This window comes from Podarcis bocagei, assembly GCF_964188305.1.
Source record: "Podarcis bocagei genome assembly, chromosome: 12".
In the NCBI taxonomy this organism is placed as follows: domain Eukaryota; kingdom Metazoa; phylum Chordata; class Lepidosauria; order Squamata; family Lacertidae; genus Podarcis; species Podarcis bocagei.
Window position 1 is genome coordinate 59,735,457 of NC_138137.1, and position 18,641 is coordinate 59,754,097.

At 50.0% G+C, this 18,641-nt stretch overlaps 1 protein-coding gene across 1 annotated transcript; it reads left to right on the plus strand.

Annotated features, from left to right (window-relative positions):
* The first annotated feature begins 334 nt into the window (after positions 1–334).
* LOC308569561 (zinc finger protein 777-like) lies at positions 335–17,766 on the plus strand. Its single transcript, XM_081163632.1, has 6 exons — positions 335–504; positions 7,243–7,635; positions 10,063–10,189; positions 12,688–12,801; positions 14,424–14,678; positions 16,319–17,766. The coding sequence occupies exons 1-6, from the start codon at positions 478–480 to the stop codon at positions 17,461–17,463; spliced, it is 2,061 nt and encodes a 686-aa protein (XP_081019758.1). The 5' UTR covers positions 335–477; the 3' UTR covers positions 17,464–17,766.
* Positions 17,767–18,641: the final 875 nt, after the last annotated feature.

The window sequence follows — 18,641 nt, forward strand, 5'->3', positions numbered from 1 at the left end:
TCGTGTGTGTGTTTATTTGCCCCCCCCCCGCAGAGGGCGCCGAACGGGAGCCGGAAGTTCTCGGGCGCGGCTGGCTGGCGGCGCAGGGTGCTCCTCTTTACCCCTTGCGGCGCCGGCGGCGACAGGAGACGCAGCAGCAGCAGCAGCAGCAGCGCGTCAAGCGACGGCGTCGCGCCTCGGAGCGCGCCTCCCCCGGTGCGCCTGCGCGCCGCCTCCCGTGCGCGCATGCGCGCCCCCTAGCGCAGAGCGGCGCTGGGCAAGCCTGTGGGGCTGCTGCGTGAGGAGCTGCGCTCGGCGGCGGCGGCCGCCTCCTTCCCTCCCTCCCTCCCTCCTTCCTGCCTCCCCTCGCTCCGTCCGGCCTCCGCCTCCGCCTCCTCCGCCGGGCGGCGGGCGGACCCAGCAGCCAGCCAGCCCGCCCCGCCCGGCTGGAACCTCGTTGCGGCGCCGAGCCCCGGCTGAGGGGGGCAACAAAGGGCCATGGAGGGGGGGGCGCCGCCCGCACAGGTGAGGCGGGGGGGGGAGGGAGGGAGGGAGGGGGTTAACCCTGTCCTGCCCGGAGGGGGGTGTCAGAGGGGGGGACCCTTCCCAGGAGGAGGGGGGTTGGTGGGGAGGGGGACATGCGCACGCTTGGCTTCGGGGGTCCTGGGGGGGGCAGCTGCGTTTGGTAGGGAAAGGGATCATCTATACTCTGGGGGGGGGGAGAGGAAAATGTCAGTATTTTGGGGGGGGAGGAAAATGTGTGTCTTCTTTTGGGGGGGGAGGAAAATGTGTGTCTTCTTTTTGGGGGGGCTCCTTAATCTGCGAGTCTTATGAAAGCTGCGTTTTGTGGGGAGAGGGATAATCTATACTCTGGGGGGGGGGGAGAGAGGGAAATGTGTGTCTTTTTTTGGGGGGGTCCTTAATCTGGGAGAGAGGAAATTGTGTGTCTTTTTTGGGGGGGAGAGGAAAATATGTGTCTTTTTTGGGGTCCTTAATCTGCGAGTCTTATGAAAGCTGCGTTTTTGTAGGGAGAGGGATAATCTATACTCTGGGGGGGGAGGGAAGAAAATGTGTGTCTTTTTTGGGGGGGTCTTTCATCTGCGAGTCTTACGAAAGCTGCGTTTGGTAGGGAGAGGGGTGAACTCTGTACAGTGGGGGTGGTGGGGGAAGGGAAATGTGTTTTTTTCTGGGGGGTGGGGGTATAGCTTGTGCCTCCCCCTCCCCAGTTAGCTGCCTTTTGGAGGGGTGCTGAGTTTGAGGGGTCCCCCACCCGGTGGGCCTGTCAAAAGCCGGCCCAGACAGCTGCTTGCTGCAGTCCTTGGAGGCTGCCTCCTCTGTCGTAGCTCTTGAAATCTATGCAAAAAGGGGTGGGGGGGGACAAGCGTTGCTCCCTCTCTCTGCGTGTGTTTTCTGCCCCCCCCCCCCACTTTCCGATTTTCCCTGGGCTTCTCCTGCCACAGTTTGGCAGATTACACCCCGCCTTCCTTCCCTGAACCTTATTGCTACCATGCAAATGGCACAGCCAGCTGGTCATTTGTGGCCTGTGCAGTAGAATGAGAAGGGGGGGAGGAGGGGGGAGGGAGGGAAGAAAGAGAGATTTGTTTACATCAGGCTTTGTTTTCGGCCATCATTGGGGCTTGGGGCATTTGCCTTTCCAAAGAGGGCTAGCCCCCCCCCCCATCCCATAACCCTGCTCTCCTGCCTGCTCTCCCTTATCCCTAAACCCCCATTCCTGTTGGGAATACCCCTCTCCAGCCAGGTGGTGCTGATCTTTTAGGAAGAGGGGCGAAGAAGAAGAAAGCGTAAGCGTTTAATCCTCCGGCCCTCCTTGCTCACACAGATTTCACCCAAGGCGTTGATTTCAAGCCTTGGTCCACACCGGCATCTGTGAGAAACCCCCTGATCTCTTTCAACCTTTCATTTCTTTCTTCCGGAGCCTGACACAGACACCAATTCTGTCTCCTGTCCTGCGTGTTTCTAACCAGCTGTCAGTAGCCTTGAGTGCAGGGAGAGAGATAGAGAGAGAGATGGGATGTTGTTGTTAATATTAAGCTGAAGCCAAAACAGATCTGTCTTTGGACAGGAACGAGGGGGTTCCCTGCTCTTCGTTCTATAGACCAGTTTGGAGAACAGGATGTCATTTCTTCTTTGTGTGGGGAGAGATATTCCATTAGAAAATGGTGGGGTTCCTCAGCAGCCGCCCTTGTTATCTCAAGATTAGATCTCCTCTGAACAATCTCCAGTTTTCTGGGTCTTGCTCTTAAACTGTGTCTGAAATCTCAGGTGAAGGCCGGGTACAGGGACCATTCTGCAGCAACTGGGAAGCGTGTGTGTGTTTGTGTGTGTGTGTTGAGTTCAGCTTGCCCTGTGGTAGAATTGACCCTAAAAACAGTACCATGGCCAGGGCCTTGTAAATGCATGGCAAGCTCTCAGCATAGCCTCCCCTCCTAAAAAAATGGTAATGAGGAAGGAGGCGTGGCCACGGGACTGTCTTCTGATGCACCTGAGGCAAGGATGCTCCTGGTATAGGATTTCCCCCTGTTCAGTATAAAGTTATTGGCTAAGGCTGCAGTCTACTCAGAAGCAAGCCCTGCCGAGTTCAGCAAAGCTCACTCCCAGTGAAGTGGGATTACGATTGCGGCCCTACGAAAGGAGTGCATAGACATTCTGCTTCTTAATTTAGAGCTCCCCTGGGCAGGGCTCACACAGGAAGCGCTAAGGTGTTAGCCAGGAAGTGGGGTTTTGAGAGTTGATGGGGGAACTGCAGCAACCTAAAGCCTCTCTGAAGAACCACAAGCCCGGCTGGAGGTAGAAGGAAGAGAGACTGACTCAAGCTGGCTTCTGCCACGGTTTTGTTATTTGTCAGGCAGTTATTAGGGCCTTTCCCCAGCTGGAGATTCCCGGTGGTTAAGCTGGTTCATGTCTGTAGTGCAAATGGGGCTGCCCCACCAGGCAGAAGGTTGCGCTTAGCTTTGCAGATATTGAATGTCTTGGGGAACAACAGGGCACTTTTTCTTTTACTCCTTACTGGGTTTTTAATTTTATTTTAAACAACCACCCTGTCTTTGATACATACAGAGTATCTTCTAAAATACAAGTTGTGCGCATATTAAGATACATATGTGTCACTTGTGGTAACTGAGGGTATATGTTTCTGTGGATTTTTTTTCTAGGACCCACAATCCTTACTTCCAAATTTGGGGAGCGAAGCTTAAATTTCAACTGTCCTGGTTTTGGAAGCATCCATGCCAACATAAATTGGCTTTCCCCCATCAACCTGGTGCCCTCTAGATCTGAAGACATCAGGTCTAGATGAGTGTCATTAGAGCTTTAGCTTCTGTTAGAAGTTCAGCGAGATGTTGAATTACACACACACACATGCACAAAGTTGCACCATTTTTATTTATTTGTATGCTGCCTTTCTGCAAAAAGCAGCTCTATGGAAAATTCTAAAACCATCAATATTGAATAACTCGCATGCACAAAATCAGTTCTAAAACACCAATCAATATGAGCAGCGTGGGCACCTGTGATGACAGGGAGCATTTTGCTAGCTCAGTTCTCTTCCAGATCTTTCTTTTAACAGAGCCAAGCCAGGTAGCCTACACTCCTGCTGTAGCTCTCCTGCCTCTGGGCTAAGCACAGGAGCCAAGTGGAATCATAGAATTGTAGAGTTGGAAGGGACCGTGAGGGTCATCTAGTCCAGCTCCCTGCAGTGCAGAAATCTTTTGCCCAATGGGGGGCTTGAACTGAACCCATGACCCATGAGATTAAGAGTCTCATGCTCTACTGACCATGCTACTCTGAGGGAGCCTCACAGCTCAGAGGCAGTATACCTCTGATTGCTAGATTCTGGGGATAACAACAGGGAAGGGCCATGCCCTGTTGCCATGCCCTGTGTGTGAGGACTGAAGGGCATTTGGCTGTCAGCCAGGATGTTAGACAAACTGGAGCTTTGAGCTAATGGTGCAAGGTGATCTTTATGCTAGCCTTTCCCAACCAGATGCTCTCTAGATGTTTAGGGACTACAATGTCCATCAGCCCCAGCATCATACGGGAGAGCTGATGATGGGAGTTTTCATCCAAAACAGCTGGAGGGCACCTGCTTTGAAAACACTTGCCTCGTGTAGTTACGCCCTTCCTCTCGTATAGGCAGGTGTTGCTGCAAATGTGTGTGTTCAGGTCTATGGGCAATGCACTTGCCTTCCCTGTTGGTTAGCCCACAGATCCAATAAATTCCAAATTATCATTCCATCATGCTATTTGGACGCCACCTTTCCAAAGACAAAACCACGCTCAAGGCGGCTTGCAACATAAAAAAAACCTTTGGTAACTGCAGACATAGCAAAAGTAGCCATGAACAATAAGGAAGCACACAACCAAACTGAACAATTTCCACATGAATCGTAAGAGCCAAAATAAAGATATAAAAAATTAACAGCAACAACTGCCCCCGACAAGACCCCTCAAACAAAACCCCAGCCCATTAAAATAACAGCTCCTGTACATTCGCACACAATTGCTTGCATGTTTACCCAACAAGGGGAGCTGCTAATGAGAATGAAACCTGTTTGCCCTGGCCTTTTAGCACTGGATATATCCCTGGGTGTGCCCCGTTTGCTCTTGACCAGCTGCGCTCGGGTTTTCCATCAAACACATTATCTCAGTGATCTGGTTTTGTTGTGGCTACTTGCCTAGCAAATTGAGAGTGGGGGCTTGAATTGGGAGCGCCCAGTTCACATTCTTACTGCTCTGTCTTTCAGGCTTCTCCCCTGAAGTAAGCCTCATTGCCGTCAGTGGGACTTGCTCTTTTGGATTAGCGTCCTTGGCAAGGGTGGTGGTGAGGAATCGTTTGCCCTCCAGGTGCTTTTGGATCTTCCAAATGCCATCAGCCATCCAAATGGCCAACAATTAGGGATGACAGGGATTCATTTGTTTAAAACAGTGTCACCTTCATTGTCAAGCAACCCCAAGGTTGGGCACAGCGAAACGAAACAAGCTTAAGTTCAGCAGCATTGGAGAATCACAGGTTTCTTCTTGCTGGCTCACAGGGCTGGAACATCCCCCCTCCCCAGCCAGTTGTAGTTTCAAGCATCCCAAGAGAGCCCACTGAAAATGTGGGCTGCAACAACAACAAAAAGTCTTTTAAGAGTGGCACCTCAAACTTATTATGGCATAAGCTTTTGTGGACCAGAGTCTGCTTCGTCTGAAGTCTTATCCTGACCTGCAAGTACATATATACTTGGTGGTAGTGGTGGGATTATAAAAAGTGAGGTCAGGAGGATTTGACGGCTGCTCCTCTGGAAATGAGGACAATGAGCAATTATTTCTGTCCTCCTGGGCAGAGAGCATTGGCTAAGACTTCCCTTTTCCAAGGCTGCCTATCTTCCCATGAGTCAGTGCAAGGGAATACGGATAGCCAGTGCTCTCCTTTGGGGCTTGGTAGGCCACAAAGCCAAGAACAGCAATATCGGCCTACAGCACAAGCTGAGAAAAGCCCAGTTGCTGGATGAGGCCAAAGGGGGTTCATCTAGCTCAGTATCTTGTCCTTGCAGTGGCCAACCTGAATGTCCAAAGCGAAGCCCAGGGGCAGGAACCCAGTGCAATGGCACTTTCAGTTCCCAGCATGTGGTATTCAGCAGCGTTCAAAATTCACCAGGCGCATTTTGCACCTGGCTATCGGCTGCTTGCAACCAAGTGGAGATGCCTGGGAGACAATATGGCGCTTGACATCACCACCAACTGGAGGTGCCTGCCTGGAGATCCTTGGATCTGGACTGTTTTCACACACTAGCGACACATCCTGTAGAATTCTATCCGTTGTATTTTGTTGGCGCAATCGGAATGGATTTTGGGAACCAAAAAGTCACACTGAAAAATACAACTTTCGAGCCCCAAATGGCAACTAGGCATTCCGTTTTGGCGACTGTAACCTTGGTTTAAGGAGCAATTTGGCAACTAGCTTCTATATCTGAGTTTCTAACACGGGTTTCCAGACACAGTGGAGGTAGTAGGCATCCATCCTAACAATGCCTACTCATTTGTACTCAGGTCCGTTGAATTTAATAGGGTTTCCTCCCAGGTGAATGGGGTTAGCAGCGCAGCCCCATTCGCCACTGAAGAAGCCAGACGAACAACAGAAAAAGGGACATGGGAAAAAGGGACATCTAACTGCTTTAGAAAGTGAGCTGCAAATAAAGTTGTGAAACAACAACTGCCCAGCAACAATCATATCATATGCAATATGTTATGCCCTTGGTAGGCTCCTTGGGTGATACAAAAATAGTTGTAAGAAACATTCTAGTAAAAAAACCCCAATGATCCACACCGAGTTAATGTTGGGTATCCAAAATGACTAAGGGGATGGAATGACTCCCCTGTGGAGGAAGGTTGCAGCGTTTGGGACTTTTTAGTTTAGAGAAAAGGTAAGAAGCAACATGAGAGAAGTTTATAAAACGGTGCATGGCATCTAGAAAGTGGGTGGAGAAAGGTTTTTCTCCTTCGTACCTGTGGGCATCCCAGTGAAGCTGAATGTTGGAAGATCTAGGATAGATAAACGAAAGTTCTCTTTCATGCAATGCATAGTTAAACTGTGGAACTCAATGCCACAGGAGGCAGCAATGGCCACCAACATGGATGGCTTTCAAAGAGGATTAGACAAATTCATGGAGGGGGAGAGAGCTGTCAACGGCTACCAGCCACAATGGCTGTGTTTTGCATCCACAGGCAGAGACAGCAATGCTCCCGAATTATTGTGGCTGGAGACCACAGGAGGGGAGAGTCCTCTTCCCCTCCTGCTGGCTGGCCACTGTGAGAACAGGATGCTGGGTATAAGAGCCATTGGCCTGATCCTGCAGTCTCTTCTTATGTTCTCAAGTGTGGAGCAGTGCATTCATATTTTCATTGCAGGACAGTGAGCACTGGAAGCTGCTTATCCTGGATCAGACCGATGGTCCATCCAGCTCACTAGCACCTTCACCAGTCTTGGGGGACCTGTGGGCCTCTAGATGTCATGGGACTACAACTCCCATCGTCCCTGACTTGGTCATGTTGGCTGCTGGAACAGATGGGAGCTGGGAGTCGATGTTTAGAGACCAACAGGTCTACCACCACTGCTCTACACTGTCAGTGCCTCTCCAGGTTTTCAGAGAGAGATTTTTGCCAGCCCTTGCTGGAGATGCCTGCAATTGAGCCTTGGACCTCCTGCGTGCAAACCAGTTGCTGTGGCTGTTTCCCCTAACCCCTGTCTTTTTCTTCAACCAGGCATCAGAACTGGACCGGGAGCCTCGGCGACGGTTTCCTCCTCGGCTCCCCACCGACCCCGACCAAATGTTCGAAAGGGAAACGCAGACCGCCGAGATCTCTCTCACCTTGGTGGCGTCCTTCCAAGCGATGGAGAAGAAGGTGGAGTCTCACGCCACGCGGTTGCTGGATTTGGAGGGCAGGACAGGGATGGCGGAGAAGAAGATAATAGACTGCGAGAAAACAGCTGTGGAAATTGGGAACCAACTGGAGAGCAAGTGGGCTGCTTTGGGGACTCTGATCCAGGAGTACGGGCTGCTGCAAAGGAGGCTAGAGAACATGGAGAACCTCCTGAAGAACCGTAATTTCTGGATCCTCAGGTTCCCCCCGGGCTCCAAGGGAGAAACCCCCAAGGTAAGGGCCTCATTGGTGCTGCAGGATAATGTTGTATCTTCCACCTAGATCCGTGATCTGAGCATGAAAACCTGAGCATGAAAACTACTAATCTAGAATGGTGACTGGGAGCGGCCACTGAGACCACATAACACCGGTCCTGAAAGACCTACATTGGCTCCCAGTATGTTTCCAGGCACAATTCAAAGTGTTAGTGCTGACCTTTAAAGCCCTAAACGGCCTCAGTCCAGTATATCTGAAGGAGCGTCTCCACCCCCATCGTTCGGCCCGTACGCTGAGGTCCAGCGCCGAGGGCCTTCTGGCGGTTCCCTCATTGTGACAAGTAAGGTTACAGGGAACCAGGCAGAGGGCCTTCTCGGTAGTAGTGCCCGCCCTCCCATCAGATGTCAAGGAAATAAACAACTATCTGACTTTTAGGAGACATCTGAAGGCCGCCCTGTCAAGGGACGATTTTAATGTTTGATGTTTTATCGTGTTTTTAGTATTCTGTTGGGAGCTGCCCAGAGTGGCTGGGGAAACCCAGCCAGATGGGCAGGGTATTAATAATAATAATAATCTATTATTATTATTATTATTATTATTATTATTATTATTATTATTATTGCTGTGAAGCTTTAAAAGGAAATTAAACAAATACATGGTGGTTGACAAGTCTATGAGGTTGCAATCATATGCACTCATTGAAGCCAACTTCTGAGTAGGCATGTGCAGGACTGCATGGTCAAGCAAGCTTTATGGAACCTCCATGTGCAAGAGCAGTCTATCACTGAGTGCCAGTTAGTGGGGAGCAACAGCAGGATCAAGTTATTGCCTTCAGGCCTCCTTTGGTTGACTATGGTTGGAAAACAGGATCTTTGAGTAGATGGACCTTTGATCTGATCTAGGGAAAACTGGGACTTGGGAAAATAAGGCCCTGTCTAATGTCCCTGGGCAGGGCGAGTCAGTGTTGAGATTGAAAGATTAAAAAAAACACTCTTGAGCTTTATTTTGTTTCATCTTGGTTGCATTTAGTTAACTCACGCTGAGAGGAAAGGTTTGCAGAAATAGAGAGCTCAGAAGAGGGAATCTAAATTTCTTCTTTTTTATTTAAAGAAGATGAAGTGAGACAGCTGTCCAGAAGAAGCTATAATTTACATAGAGATGGAGTCTAGATTTCTGCACAATTCAGACGCCCAATTTCTGCAGTTTGAAATAATTTGCGACGGTGAAATCGGTTCTGCTTAATCTATGTCTTTTGTTTGGTGGCAAAGCTGACAGAGGGAGGAGAGTTCTTCTAAGGCAGAGACGCTGTTGGACTACAACTCCCATCATTCCCGGCTATTGCCTATGCTGGCTGGGGCAGATGGGAATTGCAGTTGACATCATCTGGCACATTCCTTGGGAATAAGGGATACTGAGTTCATGGGAACTTACTGCAAAGGATTGAGCTGTTGGGGATGTTTTGAATAAGGGCTAGGAGGTGGGGGACCAGGAGAGTTAGGGGGTGTGCTCACTCATTTGATGCTTAGGAGGACAACCATGGTGATATTGTAGTTAGTTCACCATACAGTCATGGTAAAGATATACATGCATGGTTAGATACTAGTTTAGAAAATAAAAATGTTCAATCCAAGATCAGTCAAGAGAATGGAAACATTATTAACTGTCTTCAAACCAAAACATCTTGGAGGTCCCAGGCCACAGAGAGGTTAGGATGGCCTCAGCTAGAGCCAGGGCTTTTTCGGCCGTGGCCCCGATCTGGTGGAACGCTCTGTCCCAAGAGACTAGGGCCATGCGGGACTTGACATCTTTCCGCAGGGCCTGCAAGACAGAGCTGTTCCACCAGGCCTTTGGCCAAGGCACAGCCTGACCCCCTCCTTTGGTAATTCTTCACAGAACTCGAGCCCAATGGTTGCCATCAATTTGATTTGAACTGATTTTATAATGAATTGATTTTAGAATGCTGTATTATTTTACTGTTGTTAGCCGCTCTGAGCCGGGCTTTGGCTGGGGAAGGCGGGATATACATATAATAATAATAATAATAATAATAATAATAATAATAATAATAATAATTGTAGAAGCGAGAAGAGCTACTAGTCACATGTGATCAGTGCCAAACAGAAGCAAATTTGGAGAGAACCTGCAATCCACGCATTTGTTTTTTAATATACCTCCACCACGTAGTCCATTGGCTTAGCAGTGCCTTGCAAAACACATATCAAATGGGTCAATTTATCTGAAACTATGATACGCAAGGCCTTTGTGAACCAGATGTTAAGGGGAAAAGATTGGCGTACTTTTCCATAATGTTTCCAATAAGAGAACTTACAGTGACTGATTTTGGCCCAGTGGTTTCCAGCTGGGATCCTTGCTCTTACAAAAGCAGGTGTGAAATGTTGGTTGGATGAGAAGCTTGGAGAATACTGACAGCTCTTGTGGTTGCAGGTGCCCGTGACGTTTGACGACGTGTCCGTCTATTTCAACGAAAAGGAGTGGGAGAAGCTGGAGGAGTGGCAGAAGGAGCTGTACAAGAACTTAATGAAGGGGAACCACGAATCCTTGATCTCTCTGGGTAATGTTGCGCAAGGCAGTTGTGGACTCCAGCTGGCCTGGACAGGGAACTCCATGCATCCTTCCGGGGAAGGGCTGAATTTGAGTGCCAAGCTATTTGTCTCTGGGGCCAGATAATCATGGGGCACTCTGCTTATGCCGTCCCTACTTAAGCCAGATCATTTGCTTAATCTGCTGGAAGCCATTTCCACTCTCATTACGTCCGGCACTCTGGACCATTGTTTGTTCAGCTGATTCTTTGATTGATTGATTGATTGATTGGGGAATGGGCATCCCCACCTTCCAAATCGGAATTTGCATGGTTGATCTTGTCACGTTGATAACCAGCCTGGAATTGCGATTGACGTTGTTACACGCTTGTGTCTGAACCCAGCATTCCTGTGTCTCCCTACACACATTGCCAAGAGGTTTCAGACCTTTGGCCAGAGTTATAACACGTGTTCATTACAAATACTGTATGTGTTTACTCTTAACCTTATGCCCCAGGAAGTTCATGCACAAGAGGAATAAATCGGGTTTATTGCATGGACTGAAAGCGAGAGGGTATATCAACTGTGCCTCAGGCAGCGAAGTTATAAGCAGGAAGCAACTCGTGCGAGATACACACCTTGATCTAAAGAGTAAAGAAGGGTCCCTGGCAAAAGCAGCCTGCATTTTGGAACATGCCATGAATTCCCCCAAGAGGAAGAGCTGTTTGACAGGGGAACGGTCTCCCTTGGGAGGTTGTGGACTCTCCTTCCTTAGAGCAGCCTTTGAATTACAACTCCTATCACCCCTAGCTAGCAAGGCCAGAGCTCTGGGATGATGGGAGTTGTAGTCCAACAACATCTGGGGACCCACAGCTTGAGAACCGCTGCCTTAGAGGTTGTTCAGCAGAGGTTGCATGGCCATCTGTCAGGGATGCGTTAGCTGTGATTCCTGCGTAGCAGTGGGTTGGGCTAGATGACCTTTGGGGTGCCTTCCAACTCTAAAATTCTATGATTCTGTGATTCTATGAAATGTAAAGGAGGCAACAAAATAAAATATGTCCCTACCTCCACACCCCTCTCTTCATGTAAAGAGTATGATTTACAGGCAGAAACTGTGTCTTCGCATCAAATTACCGTATTTTTTGCTCTATAAGACTCACTTTTTCCCTCCTAAAAAGTAAGGGGAAATGTGTGTGCGTCTTACGGAGCGAATGCAGGCTGCGCTGCTATCCCAGAAGCCAGAACAGCAAGAGGGATTGCTGCTTTCTCTGCACAGCGATCCCTCTTGCTGTTCTGGCTTCTGGGATTCAGAATATTTTTTTCCTTGTTTTCCTGCTCCAAAAACTAGGTGCGTCTTATGGTTTGGTGCGTCTTATAGAGCGAAAAATACGGGTAGATGTTGGGGAATGAAAGATAAGATTCATGCCTTTCGTTAACAGTAGTCAACAGGTTTACCATACCTATTAGCCAATCACCCATTCCCACTACCCTTCTGAGAAATACCCCTCCCCACCCTCTCACTATATAGAAGGGTCTGGTGACTTCTGTTTCAGAGTATCTGAAGAAGTGTGCATGCACACAAAAGCTTATACCCAGAACAAACTTAGTTGGTCTCTAAGGTGCTACTGGACATTTTTTTAAATTTTTTTGGGAAGGATTCTTTTAAATACTTTTTTAGGGCGGAAAAGTTTTTTTAAGGACTTGATTCTTTTAAAGGATTTTTTGGGGAAGAGTTTTTTAAATAATCTTTTTCTAGGTTTTTATTTATTTATTTCGAATACGGCAGACCAACACAGCTCCCTACCTGAATCTATTGGCTGCCTGTTCATGCAACACTTTGATGCTGGGTGTTTTTGGACCTGTTCATGAAAGTAGTTCACCTCTTTCTTCTCCTTTTGTCTCATGTTAGGGTTAGGGCCAGGGCCTTTTCAGCACTGGCCCCGACTTGGTGGAATGCTCTGTCCCAAGAGACCAGGGCCCTGCGGGACTTGACATCTTTCCGCAGGGCCTGCAAGACAGAGCTGTTCCGCCTGGCCTTTGGTTTGGACTCAGCCTGACCCTTATGTTTCCCTCCCCTTATGGTCTTGATTTATCAGCTACTTTAAAATGAGGCTGCATTTTAAATTGCATTTTAACCTGTGTTTTAAATTGGGTCCCCCCACATTATGTTTTTTACTGTGATTTTATTGGTGTTGGCCGCTCTGAGCCCGGCTCTGGCCAGGGAGGGCGGGATATAAATAAAATTTATTAATATTTTTATGTTTATATTTATTTGTTTGTTCATGTGCAGAATTTCTCCCCTGCCCGTCTAGTGCCCATGCGCCACTCGGGGTGGCTTACAACAATTTAAAATCGCAACGCAATCAAGATACATTTATTTATTTGTCAAAATTTATTTGCCGCTTAATCAACAGAAATCTGTAAGCGGTTTACACATAAAACCATGTAAAATGGTCATTTAAAATGCTGACTTAACTGCCTCTCACCCGTCTCCTAAACAGGTGACCGTCTTGTTCTTTGTCTCCAACAGACTATGCAATTTCTAAGCCGGGCGTTTTGGCACAGGCAGAGCCTGGTACCGACTCGTGTCTTGGAGATGAGCAGGACTCCGAAGAGCAAGGCAGTCTTCCAGATCCTACTGCAGGTGAGCAAAGGGTCTGTAGGATTTGTGCTGCAGGTCTGTCTCTGTGTGTGGGGGTGTGTGTGTGTGTGTGTCCTGCAGCAAAAGGCACTGCTTTAAGTTCAGACAGAACTGTTTAGTCCTGCTTCAGTATTTATTTCTCTCTTCTTTTTACAAACAAACCCCACTGTCACAAAACTCGTTTTATGCAAATCGTAGCCATGATGGCTGTGCTGGGCCTCCAGAATTTGAGGCGGGGGTGCTTTTGAATCCCAGCTGCTGGAAACCACAGGAGGGGAGAGGTGCTGTTGTTGCGCTCAAATCCTGCTTGCAGGTTTCGCATGCTAAGAGCAACCTAGCACCTGTCCGTACGCCTTTCAACCAATGTGCAGTGACTGGGCTCAATAGCTGGTTCTGCCCCGACTGGGCTAGGTAACTGGAGCACTTTTAGAGACCTTGCAATCCTGGGAAACAGGTCCCAGTGCTCTGGACCCACAACTGTGCATTGTGAGCACTAGACTCATGCAGAATATAAATAACGCGGAAGCTAGCCGTGAAGCATAACTCCTTTTATTTATAATAGCTACTACAAACTAACGAACTACTGGCTTGCATGAGTGTTACATCTCCCACTCAGCCACCTAGTCACAACATAGATAAGATTCTCTCTACAAACAGAGTAAGGCATTCAGTCAGGAGTGGAAGAGGAGAAGAGCAGTTTCCGCCCACTCCTTTCTCAAAACATCAGATCAGGAGATACTTGCAATGCGAGGGGGTGAAAATATCAACAGCTCCTGCACTTTGTGCCAGCTGCAGCTTTAGGGGCAGCCCCATGTAGAGGGCATTGCAGCAGTCCCGGCAAAAGGGTGGGATATTTGTTGTTGTTTAGTCGTGTCCGACTCTTCGTGACGCCCTGGACCAGAGCACGCCAGGAACTCCTGTCTTCCACTGCCTCCCGCAGTTTGGTCAAACTCATGCTGTTAGCTTCGAGAACACTGCACAACCATCTCGTCCTCTGTCATCCCCTTCTCCTTGCGCCCTCCATCTTTCCCAACATCAGGGTCTTTTCCAGGGAGTCTTCTCTTCTCATGAGGTGGCCAAAGTCTTGGAGCCTCAGCTTCAGGATCTGTCCTTCCAGTGAGCACTCAGGGCTGATTTCCTTCAGAATGGAGAGGTCTGATCTTCTTGCAGTCCATGGGACTCTCAAGAGTCTCCTCCAGCACCAGAATTCAAAAGCATCCATTCTTCGGCGATCAGCCTTCTTTATGGTCCAGCTCTCTCTTCCATACATCACTACTGGGAAAACCATAGCTTGAACTATACGGGCCTTTGTTGACAAGGTGATGTCTCTGCTTTTTAAGATGCTGTCTAGGTGGGATATAAAAGCGATAAATATATAAATAAGCTACCTAGTCTGGAGTCTGCGTGGAATGATGTTGCTGCGTTCCTGGTGCATCCTAGTCCAGTCGCAGAACATGCAGGTGCTGGGGGTTGAAGGTGGTTTCTTGAGAACAGCAAGAGCCGTTGCCAGGCCCTTCCTTGCTATGTTGTCGCTGCAGGCTTTCGCTGATCCTACTGCAATTTTACATTTTTGTAAAAAAATTTTTTAAAAAAATCTCTTCCTTTCTGAATCCTTCCTCCCGCAGCTGGCATCAGGGTGGTGATCAAAACAGAGGAGCCCCATTCCGACGACTGCCCGGAAGACCTGGAGCCGCACCAAATGTCCGGGAGCTCAGAGGGGGATTTCCAGGGCCTGGATCAAGAAGCCCCCTGCAGAAGTCCTTACAGCGCAGCCACACCTCTGGGGAACTTTGCAGGGAATAACCTCGAGGAAGTGGGCGACTACGACATGGGCTTCGGGGAAATCAAGAGAGTAACTGTCCAGCACGGCACATGCACAGGTAAGAGCTTGCAAAACAAGGTTTATTAAATTTCTGAGAAATCAATCAACTTAACCAAATACAACTTGATGGTTGTTCCATCAATACTGCAAACAGCCCCAGTGTTCCAAAGGAGCCTTAAGACAAATAGCATAGCCAATGGACTATTTCGCTCTAGTAAGTCTCTCTCTCTTGCACGCGATTGTGGGGGTCTTCGAGTTGTTGGCCAGGTTGCACGGAACAGCAATGGGTCCAATCTCCCTCTGGCAGCATGCAGTTGATGTGTCAGTTTTTCTAATGCATACCTGTGCACACCATGAGTCAGGTGTCAGACCCTGGCCTGATTTCAAGCATTTAGATATAGTGGTACCTCTCAATGCGAACGGGATCCGTTCCAGAGCCCCATTCTCATCCTGAGCAGAACGCAACCTGCGCATCCGTGGGCTGCAATTTGCCGCTTCTGTGCATGCGTGTGACGTCATTTTGAGCATCTTCACATGCGCAGTCAGCGAAACCCGGAAGTAACCCGTTCTGTTACTTCCGTGTCGCCGCAGAACGCAACCTGAAAATGCTCAGCTTGAAGCGTCTTTAACCCGAGGTATGACTGTATTTCCATCTGTGCTGCTGGCAGTAGAGCAGCACAGGCGTCCTTTGATTCTCTGAGTGAAGTGGGCCAGGGAGCCATCAAGGGAGTCTTGGGCTGAGCTGGGGTTTGCATAAAGGTTTCCCAGCTTATATTCTGGCTCTTGCCATCCACCTCTTGGTGCATGAGTATGAACTGAGGGTAGCTCTGAGGCTGGGGAGAGCAGCACCTCACAATCTTGCAGTGCAAAATTCCTTTCCCCCTACCACTCCCCCTTGATCAGTGGTGTTCCCGGAGGGGTGCGTGGTTACCTCTCTTCTCCTCTCCTCACTCCAGCCCTGCTGATAGAACAAATTCAGCCATTCCCTAAAGCCATATAGCCACTCTGATCAAGGTAATAATAATAATAATAATTTTATTTATACCCCGCCCTCCCCAGCCAAGACCGGGCTCAGGGCGGCTAACACCCGATATAAAAGCAAATTGATTGAAGCACAACTTGAAAACAAGATTAAAAAAATTAAAATACAGCCTCATTTCAATGGAAACGCAAATCTAAAACTTTTTGGGGATGAAAACTTCAAGTCTTCAACAAGGCTAACTATCCAGACTGGTCCTACATGGGCCAGAAAAAAACCAGGGAAGTCCCCAAATAGGAGTTCCATCACAGAAGGAGAAAGGAAAAAAGAAGAGGGGGGGAATCAAATTGATTCCAAACCAAAGGCCAGGTGGAACAGCTCCGTCTTACAAGCCCTGCGGAAAGAAATCAGATCCTGCAGGGCCCTGGTCTCATGAGACAGAGCGTTCCACCAGGCCGGAGCCATCACTGAAAAGGACCTGGCTCTGGTTGAGGCTAATCTGACTTCCTTAGGGTAGTCTGTGTGGATTGCGAAAGTTGCCATTTTTTTAAAAAAAGAAAAGTAATTCCAACTCTTTAGCATTGAGAGGGTTGCAGGGACTCATGATTGTCAACAAACTGGCAGGCCATTTTCAGGAAATCCTGGAGAAACTTTAACCCTGAAATGTTTCCCCTGCCGATCAAGTGACGCCCTGACCTTTCCTTTTGTTTCCCTCCAAGATGGCGGCATTGTGATCAAAATGGAGGAGGAGGAGGAGGAGGAAGAAGAGGAAGAGGAGGAGGAGGAGGAAGAAGAAGAAGACCCTGTCAACTTGGAGCCGCGTGGGCTGTTCTCCTCGAGAGCAGAGCCCCCCTGCTCGCTGAATTGCAACGTGGAAGTGATGCGGGAAGAGAAGCGGGCGGTGAAGCCCTCCAGGGCCACGGTGGGCATCTGCGCCCCTCTGTGCGAAAGGGACAGTGGCGTCGAGTCGCGGCCGGTCACCCTCCAGCAGAGGAACCGGACGCGCGAGAGGCCGTACATCTGCCCGGAGTGCGGCAAGAGCTTCATGCTGCGCATCAACTACATCATCCACCAGCGCAACCACCTCAAGGAAGGCCCCTACGAGTGCCACGCCTGCGACCTCAGCTTCCGCATCAAGCAGCAGTTCCTGCTGCACCAACGGCTGCACACCGCGCGGCGCGGGGTGGCTCCCCCGCCCCGGCGGGGCCAGGCCTACCCCGACAAGCGCAGCCTCAAGCCGCAGCCCAGGCCCCCGCCAGCCCCGGGGAAGCCCTACAAGTGCGGCGAGTGCGAGAGCAGCTTCAGCCACAAGTCGAGCCTGAGCAAGCACCAGATCACGCACGTGGGCGAGCGGCCGTACTCGTGCGGCGAGTGCCGCAAGAGCTTCCGGCTGCAGATCTCGCTGGCCATGCACCAGCGGGTGCACGCCGGCAAGAACGAGCTGTCCTTCATCTGCCCGCAGTGCGGCAAGGCCTTCAGCCGCCCCTCGCACCTCCTGCGGCACCAGCGGACTCACACGGGCGAGCGGCCCTACAAGTGCAGCCAGTGCGACAAGACCTTCAGCGAGAAGTCCAAGCTGACCAACCACTACCGGGTGCACACGCGGGAGCGGCCCCACGCCTGCGGCGAGTGCGGCAAGGGCTTCATCCGCAAGCACCACCTGCTGGAGCACCAGCGCATCCACACCGGCGAGCGGCCCTACCACTGCACCGAGTGCGGGAAGAACTTCACCCAGAAGCACCACCTCCTGGAGCACCAGCGGGCGCACACTGGCGAGAGGCCCTACCCCTGCACAGAGTGCGCCAAGTGCTTCCGCTACAAGCAGTCCCTCAAGTACCACTTGCGGACACACATGGGGGAATGAGGACTGCTTCGCCCCCTTGCTCTCTCCCATCGCACTAAAGCCCGGGGATCGGGGAACTGACGGGGTGGGGAGCTGGGGGTTGGGGGGAGAATCCTCCCAGCGCACCCCTCTGTCCTCTCCCCCGCCCCGTGCCCTGGGAGCACAGACTCATGGTCTCGTCCTTCAAGTAAATAACGGGTTTCAGAACCAAACTAACCATACCTGTGTTGGCACCGCGCCACCTGCCAGCCCTGAACTCTCCGCCTTGCTTCTGCCTTCCCTGCCCTGTTCTGCTCTTTTTTTTATAATAAATGTGGAGTCTGATTTTTCTTTGGTAAGCAAATGCCTTCAGGTTTTGGGTTTGTTTCACGAGTGTCTGGGAACGCTGTATCTTCGGGAAAGCCCGGGTGAACAGAAGGTGCTAGTCCTGAGTGTGTGTATGGGCATGTTTAGACCCGAGGAGAGAAAGCCCCAAAGGAGCCTGTTCAGCAGGGACAGGAGGAACCCCCAGCCACATTTGCCTTAAGATGCGTTGTGCAATTTGGAGGAGAAGGGGTGGCATCCTTGTGTGTACCTTGCACTGTTGTTGCAAAGTTTTGGTCTTCTTGGACACTGGGCAGAATTTGACATATTATTTGTTTCCCCTATGGGAGAGAAGTTTGGATTTGTAATTACTCAGGAGAGGGGAGAAACATGCTGGGTGAAGAAGCCGCTTGTGGTTATTTCAGGAAGTCCCCATTGGTTTTCTCCCCCCTGGTACATATGAAGCATCCTTAAAGGTAAAGGGACCCCTGACCATTAGGTCCAGTCGTGACCGACTCGGGTTGCAGCGCTCATCTCGCTTTATTGGCCGAGGGAGCCGGCATATAGCTTCCGGGTCATGTGGCCAGCATGACTAAGCCGCTTCTGGCGAACCAGAGCAGCACGCGGAAACGCCATTTACCTTCCCGCCAGAGTGGTACCTATTTATCTACTTGTACTTTGACGTGCTTTCGAACTGCTAGGTTGGCAGGAGCAGGGACCAAGCAACGGGAGCTCGCCCCGTTGCGGGGATTCGAACCGCCAACCTTCTGATCGGCAAGTCCTAGGCTCTGTGGTTTAACCCACAGTGCCACCCGGAGTCAAATGGCGAGTCCTCCTAGCCTGCTTTGACTGCAGGAAATCTCAGGGCTCCTTCTAGACCTCCCCCCCCGAGTCCC

What these genes read in the sequence shown, in the direction of transcription:
- LOC308569561 (XM_081163632.1), top strand. Translation starts at nt 478, where the DNA reads ATGGAGGGGGGGGCGCCGCCCGCACAG. An exon ending in GGGGGGCGCCGCCCGCACAG is followed by an intron (nt 505 to 7,242) that starts GTGAGGCGGGGG and finishes TTCTTCAACCAG; the next exon opens with GCATCAGAACTGGACCGGGA. An exon ending in CGAATCCTTGATCTCTCTGG is followed by an intron (nt 10,190 to 12,687) that starts GTAATGTTGCGC and finishes TGTCTCCAACAG; the next exon opens with ACTATGCAATTTCTAAGCCG.